The sequence below is a fragment of the Humulus lupulus genome, chromosome 1 (genome assembly GCF_963169125.1).
Source record: "Humulus lupulus chromosome 1, drHumLupu1.1, whole genome shotgun sequence".
Lineage (NCBI taxonomy): Eukaryota > Viridiplantae > Streptophyta > Magnoliopsida > Rosales > Cannabaceae > Humulus > Humulus lupulus.
In genome coordinates this window covers 297,140,355-297,153,811 of record NC_084793.1, presented here as the reverse complement: position 1 = coordinate 297,153,811, position 13,457 = coordinate 297,140,355, and the positions used below count along the sequence as shown (strand labels likewise).

Sequence of the window (13,457 nt, the reverse complement as noted above, 5' to 3'; positions counted from 1 at the left end):
AATGAAACCATGGGTGGAGGTAGATACTTTATTTCCATAATATATGATTGCTCAAGGAAAGTATGGATATACATACTAAAGTCCAAAGATGAAAGCTTTTAGTAAATTTAAGGATTGGATGAAAATGGTGAAAGTTCAAATGGGCAAGAAAGTGAAGAAGTTGAGGACATATGATGGCTTGGAGTATTTAAATGAAGAGTTTAATAACTTGTGTACAGCTGAAGGTATGGTGAGACATAAGACAATAAAGGGTACTCCCCAACAAAATGGATTAGCGAAAAGGATGAATATTACTCTACTTGAGAGAGTTAGGTGAATTATGTTAAGTGATGCCAAAACGTTTTTGGGGGGAGGCTGTTACAACAATTGTGTAACGTCCCAAATTACCTAATAAGACTTAGGGCCTTGATTATGGGGCCAGGATGAAAAATTATGGAAATTATGTGAGTTATATTATTATGTGACTTGATATGCATGTTTGGGTGCATTAAATGTGCATGTGGGCCCGTTTTTTATCAAAAGGAAATTCTTGTAATTTGGCCCGCTAAGGGTATATTTGGCATATATGTGATATATGTGTGAGACCATATTATTATGTGGATATATTTGGGTTACTCGGCACAATGCGATCTTAGGGAGCAAGCTAGTGGGAAAGTCACAATGGGACTAATACTTGACTCGGGGTGAGTCAAGGGGTATTTTGGGTATTTAGTACATTACCGAGATATTGCATAATGGGAATGATTATTTGATGATATATTGGGAGTTAGTGAGATCAGGAGGGAATTTTGAGAACTTTGACTATTTTACCATCGAGGGCATTTTTGGGACCCCGAGCCTTGGAATTTGTTTAAGGTTACTTGGGCTCGAAGTAACCTGAAAGATTTAGAAGTATGTTCAACACTCTTATTCTCTCTTTCGTTCTCTCATTTGGAGTTTGTTAGTATTTTCAAAGGAAACTCGAGTTTTAGGGCTCAGATTCAAGTAAGGTTAAAATTATAACGATTCTAGGGATGATTATAAGCTTTATAGCCGGAGGATTTAGCGGGAAACGACATAATTAAAGGTAAATTAAGCTTTGAATTTCTGAGTTTCCGTTTTCTTAAGTTTCTTAAGTTTTGATTTGGATTTTTTGTTTTGATGAGTTTTTGATCCACTGAAAATGCGGGTTTTGATGCTTGGGAGGTTCTAGGGTTGTTGTGAGATTGAATGGTGGGTTTGGTACACATTTGGAGTGAGATTTAGAGGATTTGAAGTTGAGAATTTTGGGTTCGCGGGTGGCCTTGTTCTTGGGGTGCCGCGAACCTCCTGAACCCAGGTGTAAATGACACTTTTCTGATTGCAAGGTCGCGCCGCGCCACTTGTTAGGCTGCACCACGGCATGTGTTCAGTGAGAAGAGAGGCTGAGGCCTCTGACTTGGGCGTGCCGCGACTTCTAAGCTTGGGGTCGCGACGCTTAAGGGATTTTTTTGCCTTGGGGAGGTTTTGAGCGTGGGAACTCAAACCTAAGGGCTTGGGATCAATCCTATTATCTGGTTTGTTAGGATTCAATGTCCTAAGGGCTAGGACTCGATCCGGAAGCCTTTATTTACTCGTTTTTTACGAGATTATATACTTAGTTGTGACTAGGTTATCACTAGGGGCTAGGGATCAGGATTGTGCTCGAGGGTCGTTCTTATTTTACCTTACACTTGGACCTGAGGTAAGAAAACTGCACCCAATATGTGATATACATGATTAGGGCTTGGTCCGAATGTTGAATACATATTTTATTAGGGCTTAGACCCTTGTAAATGTGCATGATTATGATTATGTCTGTGAATTATTGATTAAGCATGTTGAGTGCTCTGTATATGGATATGTGTTCTGTGATGAATTCCTGTTAGCATTGTATAATTGGAAAAGCATTGACTTATCAGTCAAAGATGACAATAGCACCGAGCGCTGGTCGAAAAGCATTGACTTATTAGTCAAGGACGGCAATAGCGTTGAGCGCTGGTAAAAAATCATTGACTTATGAGTCAAGGGCGACAATAGCACGCTGAGCGCTGGTCGATATTGTTAGACCTAATCAGGAGCGCATTATACGCTTGTCCGACCCAATGGTTATGGAAAACTAAAGCGTCTGGTATGCTAGGCCAGCTCCAAGCTGGTTATACAAAGGATAGGGCAATGGGCCTCGGGGTGACTTAGTAGTCCCAAATCCTAGTGTAACGCCCTGGTTAACCCAAGACCGTTAGGTGAACGTTGAACCGTGAATTTAACTCGATACCCAAGTTCTTTGGTTAAAAACGTGCTTCTAGGTGTTATTAATAAGTTAAGGTGGAAAAACCAATCAAAAGAAAATGATATATTTTATTTAAAACATAAAACTGTTCATGGGCCCATAAAAACATTTACCAGTTATTTACAACTCAAAATGGTCATTACAGTTTAAATTTACAACCCGCCGACCTAAACAGCAAAAATAGGGTAAACCCCCTAGTTCCTCTAAGAACTCCTTGGCCGGTGGTCAAGCGGCCGCATATGTACACATCACCACCTAAGCTCTCCACTTAAGGCTGGGTGAGCTTTTCTTTCCCTTCACCTGCACCACATAGCACCCATGAGCGAAAGCCCAGCAAGAAAACACAATAATGCATATAAATATTATCAAATGATTATCATTATAATCACACAAAGCTTAAAGCTTTGAACAAATGAGTGAATATCACTTTGTGGTTACGTTAACCATGAAGGAGCTTATATCTCTAATCAGATGAGTGATTTAACACTTGAGGTTCTGGTAAACCATACCGAGTGACTGACAAGCAAGTCACTAGCTTAAACAGATGAGTGACTGATGGGTAAGTCTCACGGGGCTCGGCACCTATAGCCATGCAACTAAACAGTCACTGGGCTCGCTGGCCCTGGCTCTAAATGACTAGCCTTTGGCTAGACAAGCGCTTATAGTATTCATCGAACTTGAGGTCGGTCCGGCATCAATCCTCATTCGAGTCATTCAATGCAGATGTCGATAAGATTCAATCTTTATTGGCTTGCGTTAAACACGCTAAGACCGTTCTTGACTTATGAGTCAACACTGTGTGACTAGTGCCCAGTACCATTGCCGAACTTGACTAATGAGTCATAGCTTCACAGTTGATACTGACACCATTGCCAATTCTGACTATTCAGTCAGTGCCATACACAAGTGAGCAAGATTTGCTAAGCATTCAATATTCAATCCATGTCCACATTTAAACATTCAACATGCATCATGAATAACCATGCATGTCAAGATAGCAGCAAGGAAAGACTTGAGGTAATTTTCTATTCGTATCTTTGATTTAATATATATATATATATGTATGTGAAGAAGTAGATCTAGAAATCTTGTGGGGTTAAATTAACAATTTTGATTGTTGTTCCGCTACGTATAATCTCTGATTTGATCTATAAAAACCACAAGAAACATATTCCCTTTATATTTTAGAAAACTGGACAGCATAACAGCTGCATTTGAATAAAATCCAAAAATCACAACCTGCATAAATAAGTGAACAAAAATATATTTGGCACTCAGTACCCTCAGAACAGATCAGAAAACATGCCAGTTAAGTTTTCAAATTTTCAAACATTTTATAAATATCAAAATTGGAATATGTTTAATGCAATTCAATACGAGTAAAATAAGTCCAATAGTCAAGTTGAGTCCATACCTCTTTAGAATTTTCAATCCGAGCCCAAAGCGACACTTCCAAGCTTAACGATTATCCTAGAGTGATTTAATTCAATTTATATATTACGTTTTTCCTACGTGCATCAAATGAGTAAACAATTATCATTATTGCATTCCTTATTCAAAATCATGTCCAACGACATATAATATGACCATATTTAAAATTTTTAAGTTCTAGAACCTCACCCAAGCGGTGTACAGTAGTGGTTGGTGGCGACAGTGAGCGGTGTACCGGAAACGTCAATTAATATATGCATGGCATATATCAAAACGATCCCCTCGATGGGTACATCACGAAAGTACAACTCCTTTGCCCAAATGACCTCTGATGTCATCGGAAAATGCTTCCAAAGGGGCGGAGAAACCCAAAATCTCGCCAGAGAAAAATGGCGAGTTGACCGGAATGACTTAGTGGGCGACATTCCTCTCGTGACGCTGATTCCAATGATGCCACCCACTCACCGAACGGTGGTCGGAGTTCGCTGGAAAGTCACCTCAAAGTTTTGACGGCAAAACTTCGGAGTGGTCGTACGGGCGCATCCTTGCTCCGATGGTCACCAAACTTTGGGGTCGCTGTCGTCGCCGGTCAGAGAAGTTGTAGCTCCGGCGCGTGTTGGAAATGGCGCTCCGGCAGTGACCCGACTGGTTGTGGCCGTGGCTGGTTTGGAGACAAAACAAAAAGGAAAGAAAAGAAAAAGAAAAGGAAAGAAGGAGAAGAAGAAGATGTTTTGGGGAAAGAGAAGGGGAAAAGTAGAAGAAAAAAAAGAGTATTGACTTTTTTTTACTTAGGTGGGTCCCACCCACATAAAAGAATTTTTTTTAATAATATATATATTTTTGAGTCTTTACACATATAATGAAAAGTTCTATCCCAAACGAACTTCCCAAAACCAATACTTCCTAATTTCGACAGATCATGATCAACCATCTCAAAAAAAAAAAAAGTCAACAACCAATTTCTCACTAGTATATCCATACAAATAGTTTCCTAAAATATGAACTATCCCCAACTGCACAACATCATCGTCATCATCTACTAACTCCTTACTATTGAAAGCATTTCACAATTCTGCCTTTGACACTTTACCACCAAAACGACCAAATATTTTTTTCTTTCTTAAAATGAGCTTTCTTTTTATGAAAAAGACTTAAATCATAAAGACCATCACATTTATGACGTATAACAAGGACAAACTCCTTAATAGAAAATCTACAAACCCTACAACCCAACTTAAACCACATCTCCTCATCCTCCCTCTCATGAGACACCTCTCTCAACAAAATCAGTTGTGCAAGTTGAGTTTGGAAATGAATATCAGAAGATTCTAAGAAGTGCCCAAATGGCGTCTTCTTAAACAATGCTTTTTGATTTTGGTGAACTTAGCTTTCAAGTCTTTAATGACATGCTTCTCATTGAAATGTTGTACCTTACTTCCAAACTTCTTAGAGGGATTGATCTTTAAATGAGTCTGCAGAAGAAACAAACAAACTAATTACACATCATGTAACCGGTTTCTTGAAATAGAAACATGGAAAATAGATCTTGATTTACGTTTATGAAATCAGTTACATAATATGTCTTTAACTTTTGCATATTTGAATTATAAAAAAAAAAAAAAAGACAACACATTCACTAAGGTAACCAGTTACACACTCAAAAATTGAACATTATGCAAAATAAACTACTTATCTACCCGTAACCAGTTACACATGTAACCAGATACAGAGAAACGTAACACTTTAAGAACAAAAAAACACAACGATAAAAATAAAACAAACACAATCCCTCGAATGTGAACCCGATTACAGTAATATCAACATATGAATTTTTTTTTTATTATTATACTTAAGAAAATAAACACATACCACAACATGCTTAGTCTCAACAGAATCATCTATAGCATCCTTACTATTAGATGCACATGTTTCCCTCTTCTGTTTAACAGTGAAAGGAGATTTACACTTCTTCCTTGCAACAGACTTCAAACGAGTAATGTTACTCCTTCGAGGAAGAACCTCACCAATATCATCCCCAACACAGCCATCCCTTGAATCATCCTCTACTACTTTAGAATATTTCTTCTCAGAACCAAGAGCACCACCAACTTCATCACTATAGAACTTAGACTGATCCATCAGAAATCTTCGAACTTATTAAAATACAAAACACACTGCATAATAAAAAACAAACAACACAAATGAAAATGAAAAACATATATATATATATATATAGATCACAAATTCCAAATAACTACCCATAAAATTTTCCAAAAAACTGATCAAAAACTGCCAAAACCCCCCACACTAAAAAACTAACCATCAAAACGTGCACCAAAAACAAAAACCACCATTAACACCAATTAAAAAAAAACCAACCACAACCGGAAAAATCAACCACCCACGACAGAAAATAGATAATCCAAAGAAAAATGAACAAAAATAGACATTAAAAAACTAAAACATAACCTATGTAACCAGGCACTCACTGAGTCAAAACCACACAATCGCTACAAAATCACAAACAGAATTTGTTAGCAAACCCTAAAAACAAAACAAAAAAGAAGAAAAAAAATAAGAAAAACAAAGGTGATGGATACAAGTAAGACGAAATGGGGGAAATATAAAAGCGTGATAATGAAGCAACCTAAAAAAAATGGTAGCTATAGGTACTCGGGTACCTGCATGGCAGAAGGAAGAACATGTCTGATTTTTGTTAAAAAAATGTTTTCCAAAACTTGAACAAAAAAAAAAATTACATACAATTACTAAAATACCCTCACAAAAATTCAAATTTAGCATACATAATCTTATATAATTAAATATGGAAACCTAATAATTTATTTGATAAATATCATAAAACAAATCCTATAAAAAAGTTCAACAACAAAAAATACAATAAAAAATGCACACAAAAAAAGCCATATATATATATATACTAGATACAAACAACGTGCATTATGCACGTTTGCTTAGTTTTATGTGTAGAATTTATTAATTATTTTTATTAAATTTATATTAATGTCATATAAATTTCAAATAAAAATATCCTATTTTAATTAAATAATTTATTTATTTTTGTTTAAATTTATGTTTATTCTAGCTTTTGAATTTGAGAGTGACAATAAAAGATTATATATTATAGGTTTAATGTAATATTAAATATTATACATGTATTTTAAATTTAAGTTTCTTGCTAGTTTTAAAAAAAAAACAATTTGTTGCTAATTGACAGTAGATTATATTATTATATTATTATTCTGATAAGTGAGTTTAGGTTTAATTAAATTTGATTTAACTTATAAAACATATGATTTTGTTATTTTTAAATAATTATCATTGTAAAATATCTCAAAAATATCATATTTTAATTTATTTAATTATTTATTATTTTTAAATAATTATTATTGTAAAATATCTAAAAAATATCTTATTTTAATTTGTTTAATTATTTATTATTTTTAAATAATTATCATTGTAAAATATCTCAAAAATATCTTATTTTAATTTTTAAATTTTAAATTTTATTTTGTGTAAGTTGAAGTGTTTATAAACTACTGTTAAATATAAGAATATTCTGTTAAAGTTATCATTAAAAAAAATAAAAAATCATTAAAACCAAAAATTTCCGTTATCTACATATCTATATATATATATAAAGGAGAGCTTCAAGGAGATGATGTGGCACTCTAAAATTACTCCAAACTATTTTTTCTATTTTCTCCTTTAATTTAATTTTTGAATTCATTTTTATTAATAAGGAGATGATGTGTCATTCTAAAATTACTTCAAACTATTTTTCTATTTTCTTCTTTAATCTATTTTTATTAATAATTATTTAAACTTTATTTTTTTAGATATTTAAATAAGATATTTTTTTAATTAAATACCTAATAAATTAACAAAAAATAAAATAAAACAAAAACTACATTAAACGTTATTTTTTTAGATATTTAAATAAGATATTTTTTGAATTAAATACCTAATGAACTAACAAAAAATAAAATAATAAAAAAAACTACAAATATATACTACATAATATACTAATAACATAACATATTTCAAGCGGTATATAAAAGATTATCCAAATGAGTAATCAACATTTTGATAAAACACAAGGTCCACGAATTAATTTTAAAAAATAAAGGGTCCAAATGGGTAATCGGCTAAAATACAAAGTTCAAAATGGTGTGTATATATAGTTTACTTTCTATAAAGAATTTTTAACACTTTGAATAAATACACAGTCCAAAGGTTAATTTTTAAAAATAAAGAGTCAAAACAAGTAATCGGCCAAAGTATAGTGTTCAGATAATCAATCTATCTATTCCTATTTTTAACATCTTGACAAAACTTGAGGTCCACAAGTTAATTTTTAAAAATAAAGACCCCAACGAGTAATCGGCTAAAATACAATATTCAAAATGATGTGAACCCTTACAAAAAAACATAAATTATATATAATTGAATTTTTATAAAGAATTTTTAACCTTTTGAATAAATATATGGTCCAAATGTTAATTTATAAAAATAAAGGGTCGAAACGGGTAATCGGCCAAAATACAATGTTCAAATAATCGATCTATCCAATCCTATATTTAACCTTTTGATAAAATACGAGTTCTAAAAGTTAATTTTTAAAAATAAAAGGTTCAAACGGGTAATCGCCCAAAATAAGTCTTACACAAAACATAAATTTCCATATACATAATTTAGACTTTTTATAAAAAAAAAAAATCACGCAAAGCGTATAATAATGATAATAATAATAAAAAATAAATGCACACGTACAAATTTTTTTTTTAACTTTGTTTTCGGTACTTTAATTATTCATAATTTTTCAAAAACTTGCAAGAGATTTGATATACAATGGACACCATTATGAAAAAAAAATTGTATTCAATACGCCTTCACGTGTCCATATAAGGAACATGTTGTATGAGTAGGGTGAAAAACAATCTATGTCATAGCATTCTCGTAAAAGTATTTTAAAATATGTATATTTTTTAATAATTACAAAAGACTGCGCGAAGCGCGGTTATGTTTTCTAGTTTATTATATAAAAGAGATATCAAAATTTAGTTAATTTTCTATTTTATGTAAATTCCTCAAATAAAAAAGAGTTTATGCACGAAGTAATAGGTGGCATTCCTTCCCATTCTGCGTCTTTTGGTTTTGGATTTCCTCCATGCACGTCTATGATTATAATATTGTTGTGAAGCTCTCTTAACATGTTTAACCTTAATTGACGTCTCAAATTTTTTCCTTTTCCTTCAGTTTCATCTAAGAATCAAATCCCCATTAATTACTGGAGTGAGTTGGAAAAGCAAGAGAAGAGATAAAGATCCGAAACTCCTCCAACTAAATCACCAATAAGAGAAAAGTACCATCCCTATTAATTTTTCAGCTGAACATTTAATTAATTAATCTGATTTTGTTTGTCGATGCTATCCACACTGATCATTAATTGATCATCAATATATATAAATATTATATATTATACAATGTACTTAGCAAATTCATGTTAACTTTGCTTCTGAATTGTAAACAAATAATAATATTCTCCTACATGCATCACAAGTGGGAATTCCAATAATTGGAGCTCAATAATCTCGTGTGTGGCTGTGTTTTTTCTCTCTTATAATAATCTTTCAATTGGCTTGGTAGTTCAAATATAATAAACCGCAATGAATTACAAAATTTTATTCAATATTTGCTTTTCAAACAAACCCAATTAGCATATTATTAAGTCAACTCCAACTCCCACCTTAGCCATCTAAATCCCACTTATTCTTATTACGTACTGACTCTCATTGACGATTCAAAGACCCTTTTTCATGGCATATGTAGTAGTGGCTCATCTATAAATATATATGTATATATATCTGTTTTAACAGCTCCCATTGTATTTATAATACTGTACACTCAAATTCCACTACTACATTTGATAAACCGCATTGTAGTTTATCTATTAAAATCACACACTTTCGGCTCCTACATATAAATTTGATCATCTTCCATGAGAAAAAAAATATATGCGTTCCAGCAAATCTCCCACATAAATATATTACATCTTAAATATATAGCTGATACAAATTTCAGCCGCAAACAGAAATATACATATATATATATATAGCTATATTTATACGTACTTCATGAAAATAGTGACACTTTATCCTTGTTTTATTCAAAATTTTCCAAATTGGAGAGTTTAAGTCAAACATGTGTCCATTTTTAGTGTCCATATATATACTACTAAATAATACAAGACCCCAACTCCCTAGAGTTACTACTACAAAAACCGCGAGTCCTCTATTTGAGATCCTTAAAAAACTGGGGTTTCGCGAGTCCTGAAAAGTTTTATTTTTTATTTTAAAAAAATTAATTTGTGGGTTTTGAATTCGGCGGCGGGGCTCCGGCGACGGTGGCGGCGCCAACATTAAAAGGTGGTGGTTCGGAAAACAAACTATTGGGTTTTAAAGCCCAAGAAGCAAGGAGTATGGTGGTGGTGGTGGTTTAGCTCGTGGTGGCTCGAGGTGGCCGGAATATGCTCGGAAAGTTTGGGAGAAACCCATGAACGACCGAACTTCAAGTGCTCCATTGAGGGCCTTAGGCCGCGCGTGAGGTCGCCATCTCCGGGGGTCGGGGGTTTCGGGGGACGACGCTTCCATTGGTCCGACGCGTGGCGGTGGCCGGAGGTGGGACGACGGCGTTCGGCGGTGGGACGACGGCGTTCGGCGGTGGCACTTCGGGAGAGAGAGAAGGAACTTTGGGAGAGAGAGAGAGGGAACCGAGGAGAGAGAGTGAAAATGTGGGCTGTGTGATTTTTTTGTTTTTTTTAATATATAATAATAAAACTTTTGTTAAAAAAAATTGGAGGGAATTCGAAAATTTTCAAAATTCAAAATTTTATGATACACATAAGTTTTTAGGATTCGCAATACGAGTTCTAAAAATATTCTTTTAGGACTCGCAACGCGAGTCCTAAAAACTCCAATTTTTTAAAATTCAAAATTTTATGATACACATAAGTTTTTAGGACTCGCAATGCAAGTCCTAAAAACATTCTTTTAGGACTCGCAACGCGAGTACTAAAAAGTCCAGGAGGTGTTTGTTTAAAAAAAAAACTCAAACTTTTAGGACACACATAATTTTTAGCGAGTCCTAGAACAAATTCTTTAAGGACTCGCATTTATACGAGTGTCCTAAAAATGTGTTTTTGTAGTACTATGCTAATACATCATCCTATCACTTAGCTAGTGATATTAAGTTAAATATATAACCTTATAAAACTCATGTGGAATTGTACCAAACAATTAAGAGTGACATATGCATTTTTCTAGTAGTGGCTATGTCACTCTTCAAAATTAAAATTTGTTTTAAAATTTACACGTTTGCTATTGTCTAGTACTAGTGTTGTTTGTGTATAAATTGATGTCCTATTAGAACTTCATTTCGTACACTTAGAGAGAAAAACAGAGATATATTCTAGCACATTAACTATTGTTAAGAGAATAATAATAATAATGGAGCAATTCCTCATCAAGCCTTTCATGTTTTCCTCCATTGCCCTATTTTTGCTTTGCCTCTTATTCTCAAGCCCTCTAGTGTCATCTCAACTTGACTATAGACACTATGATAAAACTTGTCCAAACCTTATAAGGATCGTTCGTAATGGCGTTCGTTTAGCTATCTCCAACGATACAAGGATGGCTGCCTCTCTTTTGAGGCTTCATTTTCATGATTGCTTTGTCAATGTATATACATATACTCAGCCCTCTATTATTCTCATATATAATCTGTTTTGCTAGCTATGTGTCACTAATGAGGCTTTTCTTTTGCTTTGGATGTAATAGGGTTGTGATGGGTCTATATTATTGGATGAAACAAGCTCATTCAAGGGAGAGAAAAATGCAGTGCCTAATAAAAACTCAGTGAGAGGTTACGAGGTTATTGATAGCATCAAGTCTGAAGTGGAAAAAGCTTGCCCATCAACCGTTTCTTGCACTGATATACTCACTCTGGCAGCTAGAGATGCTGTTGTCTTCGTAAGAAATCTCTTCTATTATATTAGTATTTTTCTAATTGAAGAAAATTTCATGTTGTATTTTTGACTTTGGGCCTGTCTACCATCAATAAGGCTGGAGGCCCATTTTGGAACGTTCAGCTGGGCCGTAGAGATGGAAGAACAGCTAGTGATGAGGATGGAGTTGTGAACCAGTTACCCTCACCTTTTGAGCCCCTAGCCAATATCACTGCCAAATTCACTTCAAAAGGTTTTGACTCAAAGGACGTTGTTGCGCTTTCAGGTTTGTTTCCCTAATAGTCCTAACTTTATATAAAAATGTTACTATTCAAATTAAAAGATTTCTATGTAACAAAAGTGTTGACAGAAAGGAAAGTAAATTTCATCATACTTGGGAGAAAGAATATATGTCTACTTTTCTTTCTTTGAAAAAATAAAATCAGCAGACAAGTTTTCTATTCTCACAATTTAACAACTAGTTCTTTGTCAGTGTCCCAACTTTATCACGAATGTTTTACAAATTACAATCTTTTTAAAGAAATAATATTTTGTTAAAATTAAAATAATATATATATTTTTAAATGTTTTACGAATGACTATTTATCATAGGTGCCCATACAATTGGATTTGCTCAATGCTCGACGTTCAAGAAAAGGCTATTCAACTTCGATGGTTCAGGGAATCCTGATCCAGCCCTGGACTCGTCAGTTGTACAGAAGTTGAAGAGTGTGTGCCCTAACCAAGATGATTCAGACACCAACTTGGTTGGCTTAGATGCTTCGTCTTCATCCAAATTCGACAATGGCTTCTTCAGAAACCTAGTAAATAACTCAGGGCTTCTCCAGTCGGACCAAGCTCTCATGGCAGACAATTCCACTGCATTCATGGTCAGGAGATATGTTTACTACCCTTCTTCCTTCTTTAGGGACTTTGGAGCTTCCATGTTCAAGTTGGGCAGTTTGGGTGTGCTCACTGGACAAGATGGAGAAATCAGGACCAACTGTAGAGCTTTAAATTAAATTAATAATAATTAAACAGATCTTTTATTTTATATACATATATAAATACTAGAAATGTGGCAAAGTTCATCAAGACTACTAAACTACGTATACCTAGTATTGTAATTGTACTCCTCTGTCTTGTAGTCTTTTTTTTAAGACTCTTAGCTTTGTTGGAACAATAATATTAATATGTACAAGTATGGTAATTTCTTACACGTGTCTTAGTAGAGTACCGATTAACTATAAAAAATTCGTACTAAGAAAACTATGGTTTTTTTTCTTAAATACATATATAAATATATATATATATATATATTTACTCTTCTTTCAAAAATACTTACTCAAATTTTTAAAATTTCTTAGAAAAAACAATAAAAAAAAAACAACTCACTGCAAAATAAACTTAAAAATAATAATATATTAGTATAACTAAATATCAACTAAAAAAACTAAAAACAACTTGAAAAATGTAAAAAAATATTCCTTATTTCTTAAAATTGAAAAAAAAATGATCTTAAAAATATAATTTTTAGCAAAATTAAATATTTTCGGTAAAAATCTCAAAAAAAAAAACTCTATATAATTTATTTGATTGTTATTTAAATGGTATATGATATGATCATTATTTTGCTTTAATAGTGGTTTGGAATCTCTGATTTTTCTGTAATTACAAACATGACTTTCTATTTTGTAAATTTATAAAAGTTGATAT

At 33.2% G+C, this 13,457-nt stretch overlaps 1 protein-coding gene across 1 annotated transcript; it reads left to right on the top strand.

Annotated features, from left to right (window-relative positions):
- Positions 1–11,187: 11,187 nt before the first annotated feature.
- On the top strand, positions 11,188–12,961 carry LOC133779448 (peroxidase 10-like). The gene is made up of 4 exons (XM_062219410.1): positions 11,188–11,475; positions 11,575–11,766; positions 11,859–12,027; positions 12,354–12,961. The coding sequence occupies exons 1-4, from the start codon at positions 11,245–11,247 to the stop codon at positions 12,761–12,763; spliced, it is 1,002 nt and encodes a 333-aa protein (XP_062075394.1). The 5' UTR covers positions 11,188–11,244; the 3' UTR covers positions 12,764–12,961.
- Positions 12,962–13,457: the final 496 nt, after the last annotated feature.